This window comes from Brachyhypopomus gauderio, chromosome 2 (genome assembly GCF_052324685.1).
Source record: "Brachyhypopomus gauderio isolate BG-103 chromosome 2, BGAUD_0.2, whole genome shotgun sequence".
NCBI lineage: Eukaryota > Metazoa > Chordata > Actinopteri > Gymnotiformes > Hypopomidae > Brachyhypopomus > Brachyhypopomus gauderio.
Genome location: NC_135212.1, coordinates 8889321 through 8911742, shown reverse-complemented (window position 1 = coordinate 8911742; position 22422 = coordinate 8889321). Strand labels below are relative to the sequence as shown.

At 43.7% G+C, this 22422-nt stretch overlaps 1 protein-coding gene across 9 annotated transcripts in view; it reads left to right on the top strand.

Moving 5' to 3' along the window:
• plekha7a (pleckstrin homology domain containing, family A member 7a) overlaps window positions 1-22422 on the top strand; it is a 72258-nt gene that overhangs the window by 18070 nt on the left and 31766 nt on the right. Inside the window, exon 1 of one of the 9 annotated variants that reach the window (XM_076986023.1) lies at window positions 1074-1643. The exons of the other annotated variants lie outside the window; for them this stretch is intronic. Within the exon in view, the coding sequence (XP_076842138.1) occupies window positions 1573-1643 (71 nt within the window). The 5' untranslated portion in view covers window positions 1074-1572. Of the gene's footprint in view, window positions 1-1073; window positions 1644-22422 lie in introns of those variants that run through there. 9 annotated transcript variants of the gene reach the window in all.

Genomic DNA, 22422 nt, shown 5'->3' with positions numbered 1-22422 from the left:
CCCCCATACCCCATCTCCCACCCCCCCATACCCCATCTCCCATCCCCCCATACCCCATCTCCCATCCCCCCATACCCCATCTCCCATCCCCCCATACCTCATCTCCCATCCCCCCATACCCCATCTCCCACCCCCCCATACCCCATCTCCCACCCCCCCATACCCCATCTCCCATCCCCCCATACCCCATCTCCCATCCCCCCATACCTCATCTCCCATCCCCCCATACCCCATCTCCCATCCCCCCATACCCCATCTCCCATCCCCCCATACCTCATCTCCCATCCCCCCATACCTCATCTCCCATCCCCCCATACCCCATCTCCCATCCCCCCATACCCCCTCTCCCATCCTCCCATCCCCCCATCCTCCCATACCCCATCTCCCATACCCCATCTCCCATCTCCCATACCCCATCTCCCATCCCCCCATACCTCATCTCCCATCCCCCCATACCCCCTCTCCCATCCCCCCATACCCCCTCTCCCATCCCCCCATACCCCATCTCCCATCCCCCCATACCCCATCTCCCATCCCCCCATACCCCATCTCCCATACCCCATCTCCCATCCCCCCATACCTCATCTCCCATCCCCCCATACCCCCTCTCCCATCCCCCCATACCCCCTCTCCCATCCCCCCATCCCCCCATACCCCATCTCCCATCCCCCCATACCCCATCTCCCATCCCCCCATACCCCATCTCCCATCCCCCCATACCTCCCTCTCCACCTTCCTTACTTTCATTCTGATTAGTTCAATTCAATTTGATGGAATTACATTATTGCAAACACTGCAAGATTCATATGTGATAGAAGTAGCATGTTAACAATAGTATTGTGAGAATAAAATACTTCATATTGACCTCTCAATATCAAATATGTAAACATGTATGCAGTGATTGGACTGGTTTCTCTCTGAACGAGAAATTTTTAAAAAGAACAGGTTCACTCTTCCCCCCCCCCCTCCCTCTCTCCCTCCCTCTCTGCATGTGTGCACTGGTACGTCAGCAGAGCTCGCGCGTGTATGTGTGTGTGTGCGTGAGTGAGTGCTGAGATTGGTGCCGGTGTGACTCAGGGAACAGGCAGATAGAAGCGGAGACCGGAGACTCCTCACAGGCAGACAGACAGCCCGACAGAGAGACAGGCAGGCAGGCAGACACAGACAGACAGACAGACAGGCAGGCTGGGCAAGCAAGCACAAGTGTGTGTGTGTGTGTGTGTGTGTGTGTAGGGTGAGCAGGCAGCTCCGGGAGCGTCCGCCGTGTTTCCCTGCTCTGGACTGGGAGCTGTGGAGGACTACAGGCTCCCAACAGCGCTCTGCTGTGGGACAGCCTTGGCAAGACAGAACACTGCAGCTGCAGCAAAGCCTGTTCAGCTCTCTATCGCTCTCTCTCTCTCTCTCTCTCTCTCTCTCTCTCTCTCTCTCTTTTCATTTTCGCTCCCTCTTTCTGTCACCTTTTTTTTTTTTTTTTAAAGCAACCAGGCTGAACTTTTTAGTAAATGTAGCTCAGTAGCCTTCCAGCTGGAGGGAGTGTGTGGCACGTGGGATCATTTGGATTACAGAGGAGCCATGTGGACTCCGTCAGATGGCTCTGCACTCGCACCTAACCCTGGACACCCCTTCTACCTTGTGCCCTGCAGGTGGGTGTCTTTCCCTCTCTCAGGCTGCACATGGCCTGTTCTCATGCACCCATCAGGAGTCACTGCAGCGTGTAAATGAAATATTAGGTTTGGTTTTACTTAGGTGGTGCAGCCATAAAATGATTTCTTTATACACTCTATAAGAGCTGTTGAAATAGCAGGCTTATTAAAATGTAATTTTAATGGTACTTGTCTTCAATGGAATTGATTGTCCCTTTAGTAGTATTAGAGCCCACTGCATTTGGGCTGGCCTATACCCGAACAGGTGAACTTCTCTGTAGTGCGTGGCAGGTTTTGGACTGTGTAAGCAGGAGTTTCAGGTATGCATGTCAGCCAGAAATTTCCAACTGACTTTTGGTGCTGGTTGAACTGGCTGGATGAGTTTATTCACTAGAAGTAGTTCAGTGTCTCAGATATGTGGAATCAGTGTAGTCTTAACCAGCAGTCTGTGCTTTCTCGTTATTATGAAGTTCTTCTTGTGGGTAGACAAAGAAGCGTGATCATTATGGCATAGAAAGTTAAGCAATGTTTGTTTTTTGGGGAGTAGTTGGTCCATGAAGAAATGTTTTCCCCTTGTGGTGCACACCCAGATAAGTCTAGTTGATAAAGTACTTTACAGTAATAGGAGTGCTGCAAAATAGACTCATATGGCCCTCTTACCCCCTCTCTCTTTCTCTCTCCCTCTCTTACTCCCTCTCTTACTCCCCGTCTCTTACCCCCTCTCTCTTACTCCCTTTCTTATCCCCTCTCTCTTACTCTCTCTCTTACTCCCTTTCTTACCCCTCTCTCTTTCTCTCCCTCTCTTACTCCCTCTCTCTCTCTCTTACCCCCTCTGTCACTCTCTCTCTCTCACTCCTTCTCTTTCTCTCTCTCACTCCTTCTCTTTCTCTCTCTCACTCCCCCTCTCTCACTCCCCCTCTCTCACTCCCTCTCTCTCACTCCCTCTCTTACTCTCTCTCTCTTACTCTCTCCCCCTTACTCCCTCTCTCACTCCCTCTCTTACTCCCTCCCTTACTCTCTTATTCTCTCTCACTCCCTCTCTCACTCTCTCCCTTACTCCCTCTCTCTCACTCCCTCCGTTACTTCCTCTTACTCCCTCTCAAACTCTCTCTCTCTTACTCCCTCTCTTACTCTCTCTCTTACTCTCTCCCTTACTCCCTCTCTTTATTCTTTCTCTTAGTCTCTCCCTTACTCCCTCTCTTGCTCTCTCTCTCTTGCTCTGTCTCTTTCTCTCCTTCTCTTACTCTCTTACTCCCTTACTCTCTTTTACTCTCTTTCTCTTGGTCCCTATCTTACTCCTTCTCTGCTCTGTGTGCATGCAGCATTTGTGTTTCTTCAACACATATTTTTATTTAACAGAATCTGCTGTCAGAGCATCTGTCATGGGGCCAGTAGTATCCTCTCTTCAATAAAATATCACATTGTTTTTTAATTCCTTTTTTGTGAAAACAAATGCATTTGCAGTTTGTTCTTGTTACTATTGAATACCCTGGTTGCTTTAGCCTGAGATCATTTAGAAACTCGCACTGCCCTGCCCTGTCTGCACACACCCTGCACAGACCCAGGTTAAACGTTTTTAACCATGTGCTTTCCTAAATGCTGTTTATTGTCTGGTGCTGTGTGGTGGAGTTCTGAAGCACTAAAGACAGATGTACTGTTGGCAAACTACAGGTTCCCACGGCTGCTGTAATTATGTAATGGCCCTTATCAGATAGTTGTGACTGACACACCATCAGCTCCACCTTTCTTACTATTGTATTTATCCCTCGGTTTCTTTTTTCTTTTTTTCTCCACTTTGTGAAAGGCATTGATATGGTTGTTTTGGTTTTAACTTAATTGGAACATGGTTGTTCTATGTAAACATACAAGTGTATGTTTTAATTTATCTTCATAACTAGACACTTCATTTTGACCTGCAAATTGGCTAACAACTTCTCATGGGTGGAGCCGTCTTGTAATATATTAAGTAGTGGTGGGACTTTAATGCGTTAATTTCGATTAATTACAGGAAAATTAACGAACTAAAAAAATTAACGCATTTTAACGCATTTAACGCATGATATCCTTTTGCACCGTGGAATGTTTCTCAGTGCACGAGTTCCAGGCATACAGATTATATGGACGCACAATAAGATGAGCATGATGGAGATGACTGAAGAGGCTACGCTGGTGGATGGGAAATTTAAATATAAGAAACTTCCAGATGGAAGTACAAACAAAAATAGTTATAGTTATAGTTATTTGTTATAGTTATAGTTATTTGTACTTTATGTAAGAAGGAGTTCGCTTATCACAGGAGCACTTCCACCCTTCGTTACCATCTCAACGTAAAACATGTTGGGGCTAACGCGCAGGTCAGTAATGATAACTTAGCTGATAAATGTATTCCTAGTACAATAGGGTGACCAAACGTCCGTATTTCCCGGGACATGTCTGTATTTCACATCCTGTCCCGGGCGTCCCGGGGTTTTTTAAGTGAGGAAATGTCCTGGTTTTTAAATTACCTTCATTGGACCATTAAGACTGGATTAAACTTTCACGAGTGGCCGTAGTGCGTGACTCCGCACACCTCGCGTGAGCAGTGGAGGCGTTAAAACTTGACGCGTCACATTATTTGCAGTGTTGTTCGCTCTCTGTGGTCGAAGATAAAGGCTTTACAAGAAGCGCTGCAAATTGCGTCAACTGATGCAAGTTACGAACTGCTGTCCAGAAAGACAATGTCGAAGAAAATCCAGCAGCTGTATGATGAGGAAAGGGAAGTAAAACATGTTATTGTGAAGAGTGCCACAAATGTGTCTCTGACTGGGGATCACTGGACCTCTGTTAGCAACAAGAATTATCTTGGTGTGACAGCTCATATTATAGATGATGAATGGAAGATCCAATCATTTGCTTTGAACATGCAGAAGACCACTTCTAGACACTATGGAAATGCCTGTGGCAGAGGCCTGGGAAATTAGTATACCATCTAAAATGGTATTAAAAAACATCTTCTGATTTACTTCAATTCTTCTTATTCTTCCAATATCCTGAGCAAAACATTTTTGGTCAGAATTTCCAGTGTTCTGAAAACTGTTTGCTCTGTTTTCTGCACTCATTTATTGGTCTGTGTAGTAGACTGGTGGAAAAATAAACAAGATGTTGAAGTTTATGCTTATGTTCATTAATTCATTCATCATTTAAACTTAATTTAATATTTCTCATGTTAATTACTGAAATGCGATTAAAATGTGATTAATTTTGATTAATTAATTGCAAAGCTTCCCTAATATTAAGGAGTTTCTGTCATAACTGCATAAGCATAATTCAAGTAGTGTGTGTGAAAGTGTGAGAAAAGGTGAGAAAGGGTGAAAAAGGGAGCTACTGTCATTACAAATACTTGGAAATATGCTGGTGTCTGCATGCAGTCTTAATCTCCTAAGGAAGCAGCAGGACTGGCCGTGTAAGTGTCTACCTGCTCGTTGCTTTGCAGTAAATGGATTTGGTTGGCTGCACTGCAGGGGTGGGGAAGCAGGTCGCCTCCGAGTCCTGACTCATCATGCCACCTGTGTGGTACACGGTTCACCTGGCCTGCTCTCATTCTCCTGACTACCATGCAACAGTGCTCGTGACGGATTAGCTTAGGATAACCCAGCCAAAATCCCTTAAATGCTTTCCTGCAATGTTATACGCATTGAACATCCCTCGAGCATCACTTAAGTACCTGCCACACGGTTTTCGCATTTGTAGCTGACTTGGAAACAGAAACTTAAAGCAGTGTTTCAGTTTGACTGCCCGTGGCATTTCTAGAGAGCCACACGTCTATAAAACCAATCTGCCCATGGGACTGGACCTTGATCCAGTCTCATCCCAGCACAGATCCTGGCGAGAGTGGACTGAGAGATCAAGACTCAGAAGATTGAAAACGTTGGGGTGGGTTGGGGTTGTCTTGTCTGAGATAGAGCCTGACTGAAAATATGCAGACAGAAGCTCCTTCTGGTTTCTGATTTGACCTGATTATTGTGAGGATCAAAGATCATTGAGATGTTGACATCTCATTGAGTTGAGCCATGGAAATTGCGCTTTAAATTCAGACACATCCCTCCCACCCCCACTCCATCTGTTTCATGGCTTCCCAGTGTCCACCAGTTCAGATCATAGAAGAGTTTGACTTTGGTTAGGATTCCACAGCCTAGTGGCCTAAGCCCAGCTCAACATGCCAAACAGCTGTGCGTGGTCATTTAAAGGACATTGAATGGTGCTGTGAGTGCAATGGAAATACTTTAATAACCTCAAATAACAAACAAATAAGAAGCCTTTCATCATCTTAGGACAAGGTGGAGGTGAGGGTCCCTTCAAAGCTCACGTGAAGGCGAGCTCCTCTGTGTAATCTCGTTGTATTTGTGCTCTTGTGTTTTGTGTGGATGCTGCGTCTGCTTTTTCCATGAAGAAAATCGTTGTATGTTTGGCAGATGTCAAATTCTCATGTGTCTGCAATTCTAATACTGTCAAATTCTAATGAATGTTCACTAGGCCTCACGCTTGTCTCAAACTGTCTGTTTGGCATTTAAATGTCGCCGTCCCACAAGGGACCTGGTATGCAGCCTATTCCAGGCACTCAGGTGTGTGTGTGTGTGTGTGTGTGTGAGTGAGAGAGAGAGAGCGTCCTTCATTATTTATTCATGCTAGCCCTTTATAAGGACCTCTTATAGCCTCTGGGTAATATTGTTCTCTTTGGTGGCAGTTCCATCATAATCTCCAATATCTTTGCATGCTGTCGCCGTACCCACATGGCGTCTTAAAGTACCTCTGGAACAGTGATGGCCCGTGGCATCACAAAGCCCACCAACTGATCTGTTATTTTAGAACCGAATCCACTTACCTGCAGATTTTAACAGTAGCCTTTTCTTCCCATTAACGGAAAGTATTATGTAAAAAGTATTATGATCAGATAAAAAATATACATGCACTCACACGGGTATGATATCATTTTGATCACCTAGTGTGGTGAACAGGCTACCCTAATGAGAGCATTTAAACCACATAAAAAAAATGTAAAAAAAAAAATACTGTTCCCTTAAGATTACTGAGATTTAAGGTAGACTTGATATTTTTACAAATATTTTGATGTTGTCCTTCTGAACGTTGAGTAGAAGGAACAGCAGGCTTTTTCATGAGAGATGGATGATTGGGTGTAGATGAGGACAGAGATCATTATAATCACACACAGGATAAGATGTCAGATATGCCGTGCCATATGATTAAGGCCCAGCCCACTCACAACCTCACGTGCTCTTCACAGGGGTTATTAGGCAGAGTCCTGCCTTTGCTGGTGTTGTGCTGAATTAATCCCATGACACATCTGGCATCTCAGACCCGCCCCCTCCAGCCCAGCAAATCCCTCCAATCTCACTTTTAAACCAACCACAAAAACTCTTTAGATGTAGACCGGCATTGGCCTGCATGGTGACCAAGGCCGAATCCAGCTCTACTGACGCTGTTGATGCATGCTCAGTGCCGCTAGTTTCATACAGGCCTTATTCACTGCTATAACACATCCTGAGTTAATTGCTTTTCCCCACTACATTGTCTCCCACATACAATCACTTACTAACCCATAAAATCCATGTTTACTTCCCCAGCTAATAAAGCTACACCCTGTCCCTCTGGCACCATTAATGCTCTGTGCTGCCAGTTCCATATGAACTTTATGTACTATGGCACCCAGCATTCCCCAACACTGCAGATCTGCCCTGGCCTTCCTGGTGACTGAGACCATACTCGGCCCCAACTGGCACTGGTAATGCATTCTCACCGCTACCAGCTCCAAAGACATCAGCCATTCTCTATGCTGCATTTCCCCAACTAGTCATCCGTAGCCCCTGACTAGACCTTCCAGCTACTTCATCTAACTCTTCCACAGCTGTTCTTGGCTTATAACTTCTAAAATCAAATTCCACAAGCAGGGATGTGGTTGGGCTTAGCCTCAAATACCGGTACCAATCCGTACTGGCCACACACATTCTCTCTCCACAGCCACTGGGTCTACGTATTCTATCTCGTTCTTTTCAAACGCTTCATCCACTGCGTCCTCAAATTGAGTTGTTAATTCTATTGAATAAACTATCCTCTAACTTTCAATGTAGAACATAAAATCCAGCCCCAACAAAGTGATGCACTGTGGGGGACATGGAGGTTTTTTTTTTTTTATCTGCACACTATGGAATTCCAAACTTGTGCTTCACCTCATCATCATATATTTATAGTCTGCACTTGTTCCCCAATGTGACGCTGGGGCGCTGCAGAAAGGACGAGACACGAGTCCAGGTCTCTGGTCCGAACGACACGTTTTATTTGATGTATATTGCACAATAGCGCACGAAGAACAAACACAAAGCACACAACGTGCAGACTATAGACAACGACGAGCACAGGACACTGCGCGAGCGCACATTAAATAGACAAACCACATTAGCCCCACGTGATTACGAGACGATTCACAGGTGAGACAGATTATCACATGACAGAGCCATAACCATGGATATCCACAGACGCAGATGATGCACGTAGACTACGTAAACACACGCCCAAAAGGGAGGGGCCGGGGTCCTCAACGTGACAGACGCCCCCTCCAAGGGTGGAGTGCCAACAGGACCGAGTGCCCCGAACCCACGACGATGGGCGGATCCAACGCGCTCAGTCTTGCGTCTGGGAGGTGACTGCCCTTGGCGAAGCGTCCGTCATGAATCGCCTAGCACACCCTCCCTGGGAATACAGGGGAGAAGACGGTAGACAGGTTGAACGGGACATTTACGAACATACACATAGGAACACTTACACACAGAGGAATAAATGGGAAAAAGGGATTTGGTAGACATACGGGTAGACTTACGAACACTGGCACGCACACACACACGAAACAGGCGCCAGGCTACGCGCCAGGAGTAGGGCGACAAGGGGAGAGAGATCGGGAGCTGCAGCAAACGGTCCTCCTCCGACCGGTGCTGCGAAGCCACCGCCCGGTGCAGCGCGGCTGGCGTACTCGTCGGGTGCAGCGCCGCTGGCGTACGCCGCTGGCGAGCCGCGAGGGAGCTCCTCTGCTACGTCCATTCCCTCCTCTGACCTCTGGCTCCACTCCTACGCAGACGACACTCAGCTATATTTATCGGCAAAACCCGATGATTTAGGCGCAAACAGTAAGATTGAGAAATGTGTAGAAGAGATAAAACATTGGATGGCGTGTAACTTTCTAGCACTAAATCCCGATAAAACAGAATTAATAATAGTTGGGTCTAGGGCTGCGAGAGACAAGATACATAATGTAGCATTGAATCTACATTCTTTTACTATAACCCCCAGCGCAGAGGTAAAGAACTTGGGCATCACAATAGACCCAGATCTCTCGTTCAATACACATATTAATAATATAACTAGGGTAGCGTTCTTTCACTTGCGCAACATTGCCAAAATTAGAAACATATTAAATATTAGTGATGCAGAAAAACTAATCCATGCATTCATATCCTCTCGTTTAGATTATTGCAACAGTCTCCTAGCTGGATGTTCTGGTAAATCGATAAACAAACTCCAGCTGGTTCAGAACGCAGCAGCACGAGTTTTAACAAAAACTAAAAAGTTTGATCACATTAGTCCCGTACTATCGTCATTACACTGGCTGCCAATTAGATTCCGTATTGACTATAAAATACTTTTATTAACATATAAAACGCTGCATGGCTTAGCTCCAGACTATCTTAGTGAACTTATTGAACAATATAACCCAGCGCGTTCACTTCGCTCTCAGGACGCAGGGTTATTAACTGTTTCTAGGATCAAAAAGATCACAGCAGGTGGAAGAGCCTTTTCTTTTAAAGCTCCACAATTGTGGAATAATCTTCCTGCCTCTATTCGGGACTCAGACACAGTCTCATTGTTTAAAACTCGATTAAAGACTCATCTGTTTAGTTTGGCCTTTGATTAATCTGTTACATAGTTACTACATCTCGTATCTTTTCTCCGAGGTTCACCTGGAGAGTAACATTGCAGTCGGAGCCTACAATACCAGCATCGCTGCTCCGACATGGAATGAAAGCCTGGCGTTCATCAACAGACATTTACAGTGACAATATCAAAACCCAGAACTTTCATTTTTACCTTTACTTAGTCTGATTGTGTGATTTGTGTGTGACTTGTGTATTTGTCTGTATTTTGTGTAATTTGTGTGTTAACGGGCCGCCCAATGGAGGATGGGTTCCCTTTTGAGTCTTGGTTCTCCCGAGGTTTCTTCCTAATCCCCACCATCATAGGGAGTTTTTCCTCGCCACTGTCGCCTTTGGCTTGCTCATTAGGGTTCTGGACCCATAGTATTGTTAACCTTTTAAATCCTGTAAAGCGCTTTGTGACAACATGTGTTGTGAAAAGCGCTATACAAATAAACTTTGATTTGATTTAATTTGACTCCATGGACTGCTCCGGGCTGCCACCCCGGGAGCAGTCCATCGCACTCTCGCCAGAACGATCGGAGGGTGGACTCCCTTCGTAGTCCCGACTGTTCTTTCGGAGGAGGGCGGACTGTCCTCCTCCTCCTCCGTATAGGAGTCCTCCTCCTCTTCCTCCCCGCCTTCCTCTACGGGCGGAGGGAGTTATTCGTCTTCCTCCGACTCCTCCTCCTCTTCACCGTAGTCGACGGTGGAAATGTCGCATAGCGACGGAGGGTAGCCCTCTTCCTCGTCGTCCTGCTCCTCCCCCCCACCGTAGTCTACAGTGAAGGCGTCGTATAGCGACGGAGGGTCCCCCTCCCTAAACTCTCTCTCGGGGGTCCTCTCCGTCCCGCAGAGCACAAAGGTGCCCACCAAAACCAGGAAAACCAAAAAGGTAGGTCCATACCCTCTTTCTTTGCTGTCTGAATCTCATGCCAGATAGATCTGTGCTCCAAATAACCTGCAAATCATGAAATCCATGCCTTTTGCACTGATGTATCAATTCATTCATTCAGTTTCAAATATGCAACCAATGGCCATGTGATCACACTAAAGAAAATCTTTCCCTCCACATTAAGAAGGCATATAACCTGAAACTGCTCGATTCCCACAACATCCTCTTTTGGCATAATAATAGTCCCTGCTCTTGTCCACTCTTCACTGTTTTGGAATAATCCCTTTCTTCCACACCATGACCATTATCTTCCATAAAAACTTCAAAGACATCAGGTGTGCTTTGATGCGGAACCCCAGTAGGCCCTGGTGCAGATGCTGTTCTTGCACAATGCACCACTTCTTGTACCTCACTCCACTTTTGTGGGCTGACATCTATTTGCAACTCTGTCAGCCACTGGTAAAATATCCGTGGGCAGCTCCAGCATCTTTGCCTTATACACACTATAGAAATGTTCCTCTAAGTCCTTCTTTCCACATTTTAGACTCCCACACCGTCATGCAGCGCAGCACCAGAGACCTCAACCCCCAGAATCCCCAACACCAACAAACCAGCTCCTGTAGGCTAGGGTTGTGAATTTTCTTTGTTGTGATTTGGGAATTCTCTCCTATGGTTCAGCCTGGTCTGTTACTCTTTTGTCTCCTGTTGGACTTGCCCTGTTGTACCTTTGCCTGGCTCTGAGTGTTCTGTGGTCATTTTGATCTGGACTGTTTTTAACTTTTTGGATTCTGTTTCTGTGCCTTCACTGCTGATCTGGTTTTGACCCTTGGACTGTTGGACTACGCCTCTGTTAATAAACACTTCCTTTGGAGGTCTGCATGCGTCTGCATAGTGTTATTCTCCACTGCCACACACACACACACACACACACACACACACACACACACACACACACACACACACACTTCTCCTTATGTAATAGAGTCTTCACAAAATTAAACATCTCTAAAGAAAGATAAGATAAAGCCTTTTATTGTCATTATGCTCAAAACTGTCCTAGCTGACCTAGTACACTCCATAATTTTACTTCTTTAACCCAAGACCTCTACTCTCCTCTCAGACCATCTGCCCTTCATCTCTTTCTGCAGTGTATTAAATCCTCCTCCCTCCTCCTCATCATTATCATCATCATCATCATCATCATCTCACCTTCAGTGTTCTAGATGACCGTAGCATCGGAATGAGCTTAACTATTGACACTGCCTGCAAAATACCAAGTCTTGCCATCCCATATTCGTAAATAACCTTACCTAAATTCTTCACTTTACTCTCCACTGATCCTTTCAAACCAGCCTCTATACATTTCACATCAGCACTTCTCAAAACCACCTTGTCTCCTGCACCTGGCCATCTAGCCTTTACTCTCTGCCCAGTTTTTCTCTTTTCTTTCTACCATTCCTCAGGCTAAAATCACTTTCCTTCCTTTGCCTTTCTAGTATGTATGTGCAGGAAAAACCCTCCGCGGTCACAGAGGTGTTGATGTCCTGTGAACAGTGCAATGTAATCTGCCACCAGACTGCCACCAGTCATTTTGTAACTCCATAGGAAGTAATATTCAGTGTGGGGGCCCCTGTACTCCCTCATCCAAACACCACCTCCTTTCCTCTCGCTGACCTCAACCTTGTTGGGTCTACACACAAACACCTGCAATCTCTTTCCGTTCTTCTAACAACCCAGTTGCCTTCTTGTTTATCTCCTTTCAAAAGCGTTCTGAAGTCGGTGACCTGGTAATCCTCCTGTGGCTCAGCTTCCACTCCTGCTCTCCCAGACTCTGAGGGTAAATACATGTATCTGCCTTGTTGTAGCTTTGATGGGTTGATTGCTGAACCAGCCATGGATGCTGCCACTACGAGTTGCTATGACAGCCCCACTGGGTCTGATTCTCTTGACAGCCGTCTCCCCAAGCTGCTACAAGGTCTTTGCCCTGTTGTCAGACTCCCTATTCACAGCAGTCACTATGTAAATTAGATAGACAATTGAAATAATACACAAGATAAGATATCAAATATCCTGTTCAATTACAGTTTCACATAGCGGTCAGCCCACTCACTTCATAATAGAAGTCACAACCTCACGAGCTCTGGGGAGGTCTGTCAACCCGGACACCCCCCCTCCCAGCTTACTTTTAACCACAAATAGGTGAAATTGTCTAGCTATCTTCAGAATTATTAGGACTATAGTCGCATAATACATATTTTGAATATAGTGCTATGTATTGCGATCGTGATATGCTTTGCAATATATTAAAACACACTATTGAATCCCTAATATGACATGGTTCTGTGCTCTATTTTTATTTAAGCGGCATTTTTTTTGTCTGACTCGGGAAGCTTTTATTACACTAACCTGTTTTGTGGTTGTTTGCAGTCTACACACACTGTTTTTGCTTCAGATTTTTGTATGAAAAATTTTTTTGTACATCAGATCAAGAATACTATGATTATGATTATCCTTCCTCTCATAAAAATTTTGCACATCATACTTCTTGATTCCTCGTGTCAAAATACATAGATCATACCGATATATAAATCATGATATTTCTCAGTTTGGCAGCGCCGTCATTGCCTTTGGGTCTGGTTCATGCTTAAATTATACACTCCCCCTAAACTGCATCTCAAATGTACAACTGGGAGCATTTCTTTACAATATAAGACCTGTGAAATAAGGCTGTGCCAAATATAAAGTACATTATAAAGTGAAATGAAATGTCAGTATTAAAATGCCAGATTTGTTTTTTTTTTCTGTAGACATTAAATTGTGATTGCAACCACATCATTTTATACATCCCTAAAGCACAATACATGTCACTGCATCAATAAAGCAGTGACTGCAACAGAAAAGCAAATTGATCAACATCCCAGACACGTTGCACTGTCTCTGCATTTGAAATGCTTGAACAGTTGCTAGAACAGCTAAATAAGGATCAGTTACTGCTCTCATTAGATTGGTACTTTTGATGTTCGGGAGAGTCTACAGGTGAATTTTTACAGCTGATAATGTTTTATCCAATCCAGCATTTGATCCAGCTGAGCTCCAATATTTTCTTCCGTAAGGCCCTGATTCTGTGGCCACAGCCTTTATTTCTCCCAGTAATGACACTTAGTTTGAAACAAATGCTTATACACATAGTGTCATAGTGTTTCAGTTAAGCTAATCTTCTCTTCCTCACCTAGGTGCATGTGCACATGTATGTGTTTGTGTTGAGTGACTCATATCTGCAGCAGATTGAAGCGGGAGGGAACAATATATTTGGCAGAACAAGTGGTCAGCTGGAAGAGGATTTTGCCAAAAAGCCTCATTCTTGCTGCTTCCTGTTTCTCTGACCCTATGGATAAAGCCCCGAGTTCTTCTCTTTGCCCTCTAGAGTTAAAAAACCTCCATCTATTTCACACAGAGACAGAGGATCTTCCAGGGTACATGCAGGGGGCCTGCTGCAACCAGCAGCTATTTTAAGTCTAATCCATCTTTTTTCTTGACATCCTTGGACCTGCACAGCTGTGCGTTGTATCCTGCGCAGTGTCACATGGTTTATTGCGCATTCATTAACAGTACAGTGGTAAATAAGTGCAGTTTACTGGGTGTCAAAACATCTAGGTAGGCCACACAATAGACCCTCTTGACTCCTACCTCAAGCCAACTAAAGACAAAATACTATTATATATATAATATAATATTAATATTATATTAATATAATAATATATAATATATAATATATATATATATTATATTATAATATATTTATTATATATATAATATATAATAAAAAATTATATATATTTACAAAGTTTTACTATGTCTGTGTTATACAATTATACATGTCAGTTATACTAATAAACATGTCAACATACTTCTTTCTGACAAATGTTGAGATTGATTTGAAGTGGTTTGGTTTGGGTTTTAAATGGGTTTTTATTACCGTTTCAATTTTAAAGTCTGTCCTGAAATATGTTCATTTTATTGCAAAAACAAATTATGGTTGCATACAAGCATAATGACCACGGGACATGGTTCATCTCTCGCGGTCTGTCGGAATTCACGAGCAGGATGAGGCTATTGGTGCTATCCTATAGTATCCTGAGGCAGTCCAGCACAGACTGGGGCAAGCAGGCTCGGTCGAACCCATTAGTGGTGTGTAGTGGAGAGTGCTAATGACTCGTGTCCAGGCCACAATCATACTGGACGGGTTCATTGACTTAGAAGACTTGCTGTTAGTCAAATGTTAGTCCAGACTTGGTCCAGGCAACAGATGTTGTGCTGTTTTCTATATTTAAATGGCATGTTTCTGTCTGGAAAATCATTTGATTGAATTTGGTTTTATGTCTTGTTTTTGCGCGTCCTGTTGCTGCATTGTCTGGAGAAGCTCCCGGCTGTGTCATTTGAACAGACCTTCCACAGCAACATTCAAACATTTGGTGTGTTTTGAAGGGTCTGAATGAGAGCACGAGGGATCTTTTCTCCCTAGGTACAGTCACTACAGTCACAGCTCAGCTGTACGTGTCTCTTATTGCCTGGTAACTGGAATGAGGAGTTCGAATGTGGGTCTCTTCCGTAAGAGTCAGCAGTTCTGTTAGTTGGTATAGGTTATTTTATTTTGTATCGTCTCTGTAACCCAATTGTCTTTGTGCAGTTTAGTACAACATGTCATTTTTCTACTGTGGATAAACATGGATTTTACTTCTCACGGTGTTCTCTCATGTCAAAACAAATCATCTGTAAACCTTTAAAAACTGTTTTAAAACTGTGTGAATGCATTTCTTAATCAAAATAAATCCAGTTCATTTTGTTTTAGAAATTCTGGAAACAGTCTACTGGTATAACTCAATTATCCTGTTATTATTTACTCAATTACTGTATAATGTTATACTGCAGATGTCCCTCAAACTTTGTTATATCACTGCCATGGAAACATATACCCCAAGTCACCCTTGAGAATAAACTAAAAGACCCTCTACCTCCGGCACTGCCCAAGGCTGACCTCCATCACGCTAGTGACACATCATGAAATGTAACATTTGACATTTTAGCATATTTTTCACAGTGAGGCTTCATCTGCAGTATATCTTCAGTGTTTAGAATAATAAAAGGGTTTAGAAGAAAATAGGGTTTGATAATTAGAAGCTTGTTCCACTGGGTTCTTAGAAATATCCAAATAAGTCCACATTTAACCATTGTTTTGACATTACATTCTGTAATGCATCGTATGCATCAGATTCATGGCCTGTGAACCAATTTGCTTCAGTTAGGCAGAATGACTTTCCTCATAACTGTTTCCTTGTATCTCATTTGAATGCTACATCATCTTGCTTCACTTTTCACATTTCAACAATCTAGTAGGACCATAAACAGATCTCATAAGAGGAAGACAGAGGACGCGACCTTCCGACACATATAAAGTGCTCTGTTTACCGTCCTGCGGAGTTCTTCCTGCATGTTTTAAGTGGCTCTCTTGAGGACGTCTGTAGCCAGCACAGATTTGCGCAGGCGATGTTTACGAGACCTGCTGATGTTTGTTTGCTCTTCACTTCAAGCGTCCCGCAGTCAGGCTGTCCGAACTCCTTTGCATCCATCACCGTCCCCAGTGGGATGAATAGGCTGGTTCATCGATCTCTCTTTTATTTCCCTGGAGACTCATGTGTTGGCTCATGTTTTCTTTGTATTCAGGGTTGAACTGGGAGGGTTGTGGAGACGATATTGGTGTGATGTGCAGTCCCTGGTGCAGCTTCATCATTAGTCACCTAATTATCAAAAGAGAATCTATGAAGAGACAGCTTTCTAAGGCTATAACCTATCTGCATGGCCGGAGTCTCATTAAATATACAATATACTGTATACACACACACACACACACACACACACACACACACACACACACACACACACACACACACACTTTCAACGGCTTGTGGGAGAATATCCTGTTGCTCATTGTCCTTCTCTTCACCTGGTGTCCATCTTGCGTCAGGTCTGGTAGCAAGCTTGGATGAGAGCATGTGAATGTGTTCATTGCGTCCTAGTTCCCAATTTCAGGGTGTGAAGGAGATGATGGTGTGACGTGCCATCCTTGCTCTCTGTTTCCATAGCATTCGTCTCATACATCGTTGATCTCCAGTTGTGACGGTAGTTGCTGCTGGCAGATGTTGGGACACTGAGCTACTAGTTGATTTGATGTTGTGGAGATGCTGCATCTGATGCAGACCTTGTTGATTCCGCCTGTGTCCGAGCCAGTGTGACTCTCATGTTTCTGACTTTCATTGTTGGTGCGGCAGGCGGGTAGCATGAAGGACCTTCCACCGCACCGGAGACCCGGGTCAGGATTCAAACCCCCGACCTTCCGTTACAAAGTCAGTGTTCAAATCCACTGAGCTATATCTCACTCTGCTTGCAAAGCTGATAAAAGATCTGTCTGACATAGTTTGTCACTATATATATTCCTATATATATATATATATCTCAGTTGGGAACCTTCAGGGCCCTCTACGCCCTCTCAGAGGGCCTAAAATATTCTTAAAACCTAAATATATAGAATATAATGGGAGCGGGCCCAGGTATAATGGTCACGGTTCGCTACTGATATATACACACAAAAATTGTTATAGTAATTATATTAGGTTATAGTAATATTAAGATCAATCTTATTTGGATAGAGTTGTCCTGTGCTTTAATCCCATCTGCACATGCTAGTCCAGTAAGAAGGAATATGACCATCGTATTGAATGGGAATTGCAGGTTCACTTTTTGAAATGAATTAGAATGTTTACAAAAGCTACATGATCCCAACCCCAACACACAAATGTTGTATCATTCTCTCTCTCTGCAGCTAACATGGGTAGCAGGTTTCCTGCCTGTGACGTCCGCTGTGATATTGACATGCAGCCAACCGCAATAGATGTAAAAGTGGCTCCTTCACAGTTCATTCCTCATAATTTACACTCCGCAATCCTCCTGCATTTCCCTCCCCTGCAGGCTGACCGCCTCTCCGGCTCAATCGATCCCGGGGATAAACGGCCATCAAAGTCTCAGAACGTGCTTCCGACACCTCCAGATCCTCTTGATGGATCACCTCGCATTGTCCTTCATGAATATTTATAGCCAAGCTAATTTTGTGACGGGGCCAAATTTTGTTTGTGCCAGGAACATAACGAGTGAGGCAGCTCAGGATTTATAGTCACTTCCTAGAAATACATGTGGTTGATGGTGACAACTACAAAAGCATTCTGCTGTCTCAGTGATCAGTGACTGTATGTTATAGCAATGTTATCCATTTTGTATTCCCTATAGATAGGATATTGAATGGTATGTGCACTTTGCTAATTTCTCTAGTCTGGTAGATGCTATACAAATTGTGTGTTGAATTACATATCTTCACTATGTGGTTGGAATGTGTCTGCATTAATATTTAATAGCATCTTATGTTGAGTTCTTAGTATGAGGTCAGTTTACCTACAGAGTTCTTATTGCTAACCTCAGATCGGTGTATCTGCTGAGCCGTCCAGGTGTGCTGAATGTTCTGTTATGGTTGTGTGATGCAAACGAGTCCGTTGGTGACGGAGTAATGATGCTTACATTGGGCAGTGTTATTACGCCACCCTGCCTTTGTGCTTTCCCAGCCATTAAGATGAGGCTTCTTGGCTCATTACACAGGCTAGTGTGCTTTTCGGTTTTGCAGCAAATAACCGCGTGTCTGGTCGATGAGAACCTTTTCCGTCTCATTGGTCATGGCGAAGCCACTGGTCGGAGAGCTACAACTCAGGGAGAACTAAAGTGGCTTTTCCATGTCATCTCGAGAGCTCTGTTCTGTAGTGAATGGTCTTATATAAGCCCATCGGCAAGCCACAGGTAACACCCTCAGGCCTGTCAGGAACACTCACCATCACTTACCACGCGCTTAATAATACCTCAACAAAGAAAATGTTTATGATTTATTGAAACTAAATTTGAAGTTTTCAGGATGACTCAGACTCTGTTGTTGACATAATGTCCCACTCATCAGGGTGGGGCTGACTGTGGAGCTAATGTCTTTGAAAATGGATTATACATTTTTTCCACTTTGCATAACTGTAATGCCAATGAGCGCTTTACCAAAAACTGATGATAAATCTTTTAATCAGGATGATCTACATATGTGCTAGTCATATAGATGTTATAGATATCACGGGATATCAGTTTTAGCTGACTGGCTGTAATCAGGGTATTTGTCTTTTTGAAATGTCAGTGCATTTTAGTTCTGTGTTGGATTTATGTTGACACACACCACTAAAGAGCTTTGTGACAACATGTGTTGTGAAAAGCGCTATACAAATATATTTGATTTGATTTTGATTTGACCACTGAACAAAACCGGAAAAATAGATTTTGCTCAGAGGCAGTAAAAATGCATTGGCCTACTCTAATATAGGCTAATTAGTACACTGTGCAGTGGTCGCAGAAAGGGGAATCCTGGTTTTAGCTAAGCTTATGGGGATTTGCTCCTAAAATAAAGCATTCTGCTTTTTTAGCTTTAGCTAATTAGTAGGAGTGTCTTTGGTGTTAGGTTCACTAACACCAAACCAGCAGGTTCACTTTTTTGCCTTGTCTTGCCGGAATATTCTCGTATGATTTTGTGAAACTGTCACATGCAAAGAACCTGTACAACACACACAGGGACCTACAGTACTATGCAAAAGTCCTACCCTACCTGAGAAAGCTGTTTATCATTGTGTTCATTTCCTATAAAAGGAGAAATTGGTGTAGTGATATCAATGAATATCAAGGTATTTTGTTTGAGAACCAAACCTTTGATGATCTATTGATCTTACTACATGTCAATCAAATCTCACAGAAAGACAATAACATGCACACAAATGAAAATGGAGTTAAAACTTTTTCCATATGCGTGTTGATTGACTGGAGTAAATACCCACTCACATGTCCTTGTAATGTTAGCATGCTTCTAATATTAGTCCTTCGGCTGTTGAGGGAGGCCTCTCTCATAAAACTGAAGGTGTGTGTGGGTGTGTGTGTGGGGGGGTGTGTGCTTATGTGGATGTGTGTGTGCATGTGTGTACCTGCAAATAGTATTTACAGTCTACACTGAGCAATAGCATTGACCTGTCTAACATACTATTTCTTTACACTGACTAATTTATGTTAATACCTCTATAGTCTTCCAAGCTTACAGTATCAATACTATCTGAAAGGTCAGTAGTATGTGAAAGTCAGTAGTGATATTAGCCGCACAATCTACTGGACTGGTAACGACACTGTTAAGCAGTATTTCACAAAATACTTGCTGAGATATCCTGCTGCCCAAACGTTTCATTAGAGCACCAGTATTTTGGGTGTCATGAGTTCAGGATGGAGACCAGGAAGTGTGTGGGTGTGCTGGACTCTCCCTTTCTTCTTAATTCAAGAGGGATATGGAGCTGCTAGTAGCAGCAGACACAGACCACAGGAGACATTACCATCAGCTGCAGGATGGGACATAGAAATAGAGCATCTCTGTTCTCTATAATGATGAAGTGGGATCTGTGTATTTTTGGACCAAAAAAGTGAGTCAGACTTTACTTTAGTATTCTGCATAGTTTTTGCCACAAATCTTTTGAAAGCAAAGGGAAATGTGTTATGGGTGAGCTGACCTGACTGTCAGACAGAACAAGCAGATAAAAAGTGCACACTGATTACATTAGATGGGAAATGTTGAGGGGTCTGATTTAGAACTGATTTGTCACTGTGCTTTCTCCATACGTGGCAGACCTGTTGCTACAGCCTTTCCTGAGAGTAACAAGAAGCATGCACGAGCACATCGGTCTGCTCTTAATGGACTCAAAAGGTAGAAAAGACTGCAGGAAAAAAAGCAAGTACACTTGTGCTATGTGCCCCGTCAGACACTGACAAAGAAAGGTTCCACTGATTTTTCACCACGTATTGGCAGCACACAAACCAGCTGGTCTTGAAAAGCCTGCTTCAGATGCACTAGAGGAAGAATCTCGGGTTTGTCGTGATTCATCGTGCGTTATTTGTATTTCTGATTAAATTAAACACATGAATAATTAATGTCACTTCCAAAGAGTCTGGGAGCCGGCAGATATGCATGTGAACTACTGCTGCTCATCAGTCTGTTGATGCCTGCTCACCAAATAAATGATTTCCTGATTGGACAGTTCAATCCACAATGACCACTTCAGGCCCCATATTTCTTCATAAACATGTGATAGGAAATATGAATAAAATAAAATAAGAAGTATACGTAATAGTTCTTTTTCATCATTCTACATACAGGAACATGACCTACATTCATTGTTCGATAGTTGCGCAACGATTTCTCCGCAGCACAGCCAAAACTACTATCAAGCAAACGTTGAGGAGCTGGTGAAAGCTCAGGTTTCTCACAACTCTTTTCCCCCTGACACGGGACACCGCTTCTTTCACTGCACACCCTAGCCGGCTCGGAGCAGTCAGCTGGGCCACTAGCAAACCACGCGGGCGGGCCACGCAGAGCAGAAAACGTAAGCAGGTAAAGAAAAGGAGCGGTGCCCGCCTGGTGCTGCGCACCACAGCGGGGAAGGCAACGCGGGTGCCGGGGAGCCAGGGAGCCAGGGACGAGGTCATGTTTATACTCGCAGGAAATGGTTCAGCTCGTTGATGTGAAAGGTTAGCTGTTGGTAGTCTTTAGGGACACGGGAGCATCAGTCAGATGCGCTGCAGTTTAAAGGGACCAGAGGCAGTTTGGACAGTATGGCCATGTTTTTTTTTTTTTTTTTTTTTGTTCTGTTAATGTTTTAGTTGGAGTAGCAATTGTTTAGGTTTGCAGAATTTGAAACTGATAGAGTATTCGAAATTACTGAGTTGTCTCTGTGGAGAGACATGAGTGGAATATAAGTGTTCAATTTCAATTTCATTGGTTATTGGTAATGTAAAAGTCTGTATGACCCCCTAGATTTTTGTCTGTATGGTTTTTTTGTAGTGATTTTTTTTTTGGAGTTTTCCATGTGTTGGAAATTTTGGAATTAAAATAAAACACTGAGATGGCCAGATGTCTTTGGCCAACAAATTCTGATTAGTAAAGCTGTCATCTTCTGGTTTGCTGCTAATCACATGTCGTATGATGACGCTTTGGAATCAAACCTGAAATACACTTAAGAATCAGTTATTTGTGGAATTCAGAATGTCACTGGACTTGTGTTGTAGTCAAGGGATTCCTATGAAATATCACATGGTGGAATTTGCACGTCAGCAAACTCAGTGATGTGAATAGGAGCGACCTTGTCCCTGAGACGCAGCTCAACAGCACAACTATCACTCACTTCTCCTCAGCCACGTTTCCAACACGACCCTTCTGGAAATCTTTAAATAGGCCCGACCTTTGGACTCCACACACCCAATAGATGTTTTGAAGCAGTCTGTTTTCTGATTCCCTTTATAACATGTCAGCTGTCTGGGTCCAGCAATATGGAAACTAACGTTCTCAGGAGCACCGAGACCTGCATGCAGCTGAGAGAAGTGGGTTTTTGTTTCTGCTGTCAACTGAATCGATGACTAATTGTATATATTGTATACATGACTGGTGGCACTAACTCCACAGTCCAACTTCTTCAAATACAATACATCCTAATGGTACCACCTCGTAATGAAGACTTGACTAGACAGGCTCCTAGACTCAAATTAATGAAGGAGCAATCTAATAAAGCCCCCCACCCCCCTCCCAATCCAACACTCCCCGGGGCTTATTTTCCTGCCACATGACTCTGAATGGGTGAGACCTTTTCCAACCATTGGGTATTGCAGTTCAAGCAGGCTTTAGAACCACTCATGCAACCCATGTGTCTACACACCACGGTCATGACATGCCTCTGTCCTTACCCACTACTCATGTTGCTGTGTTTTGAGG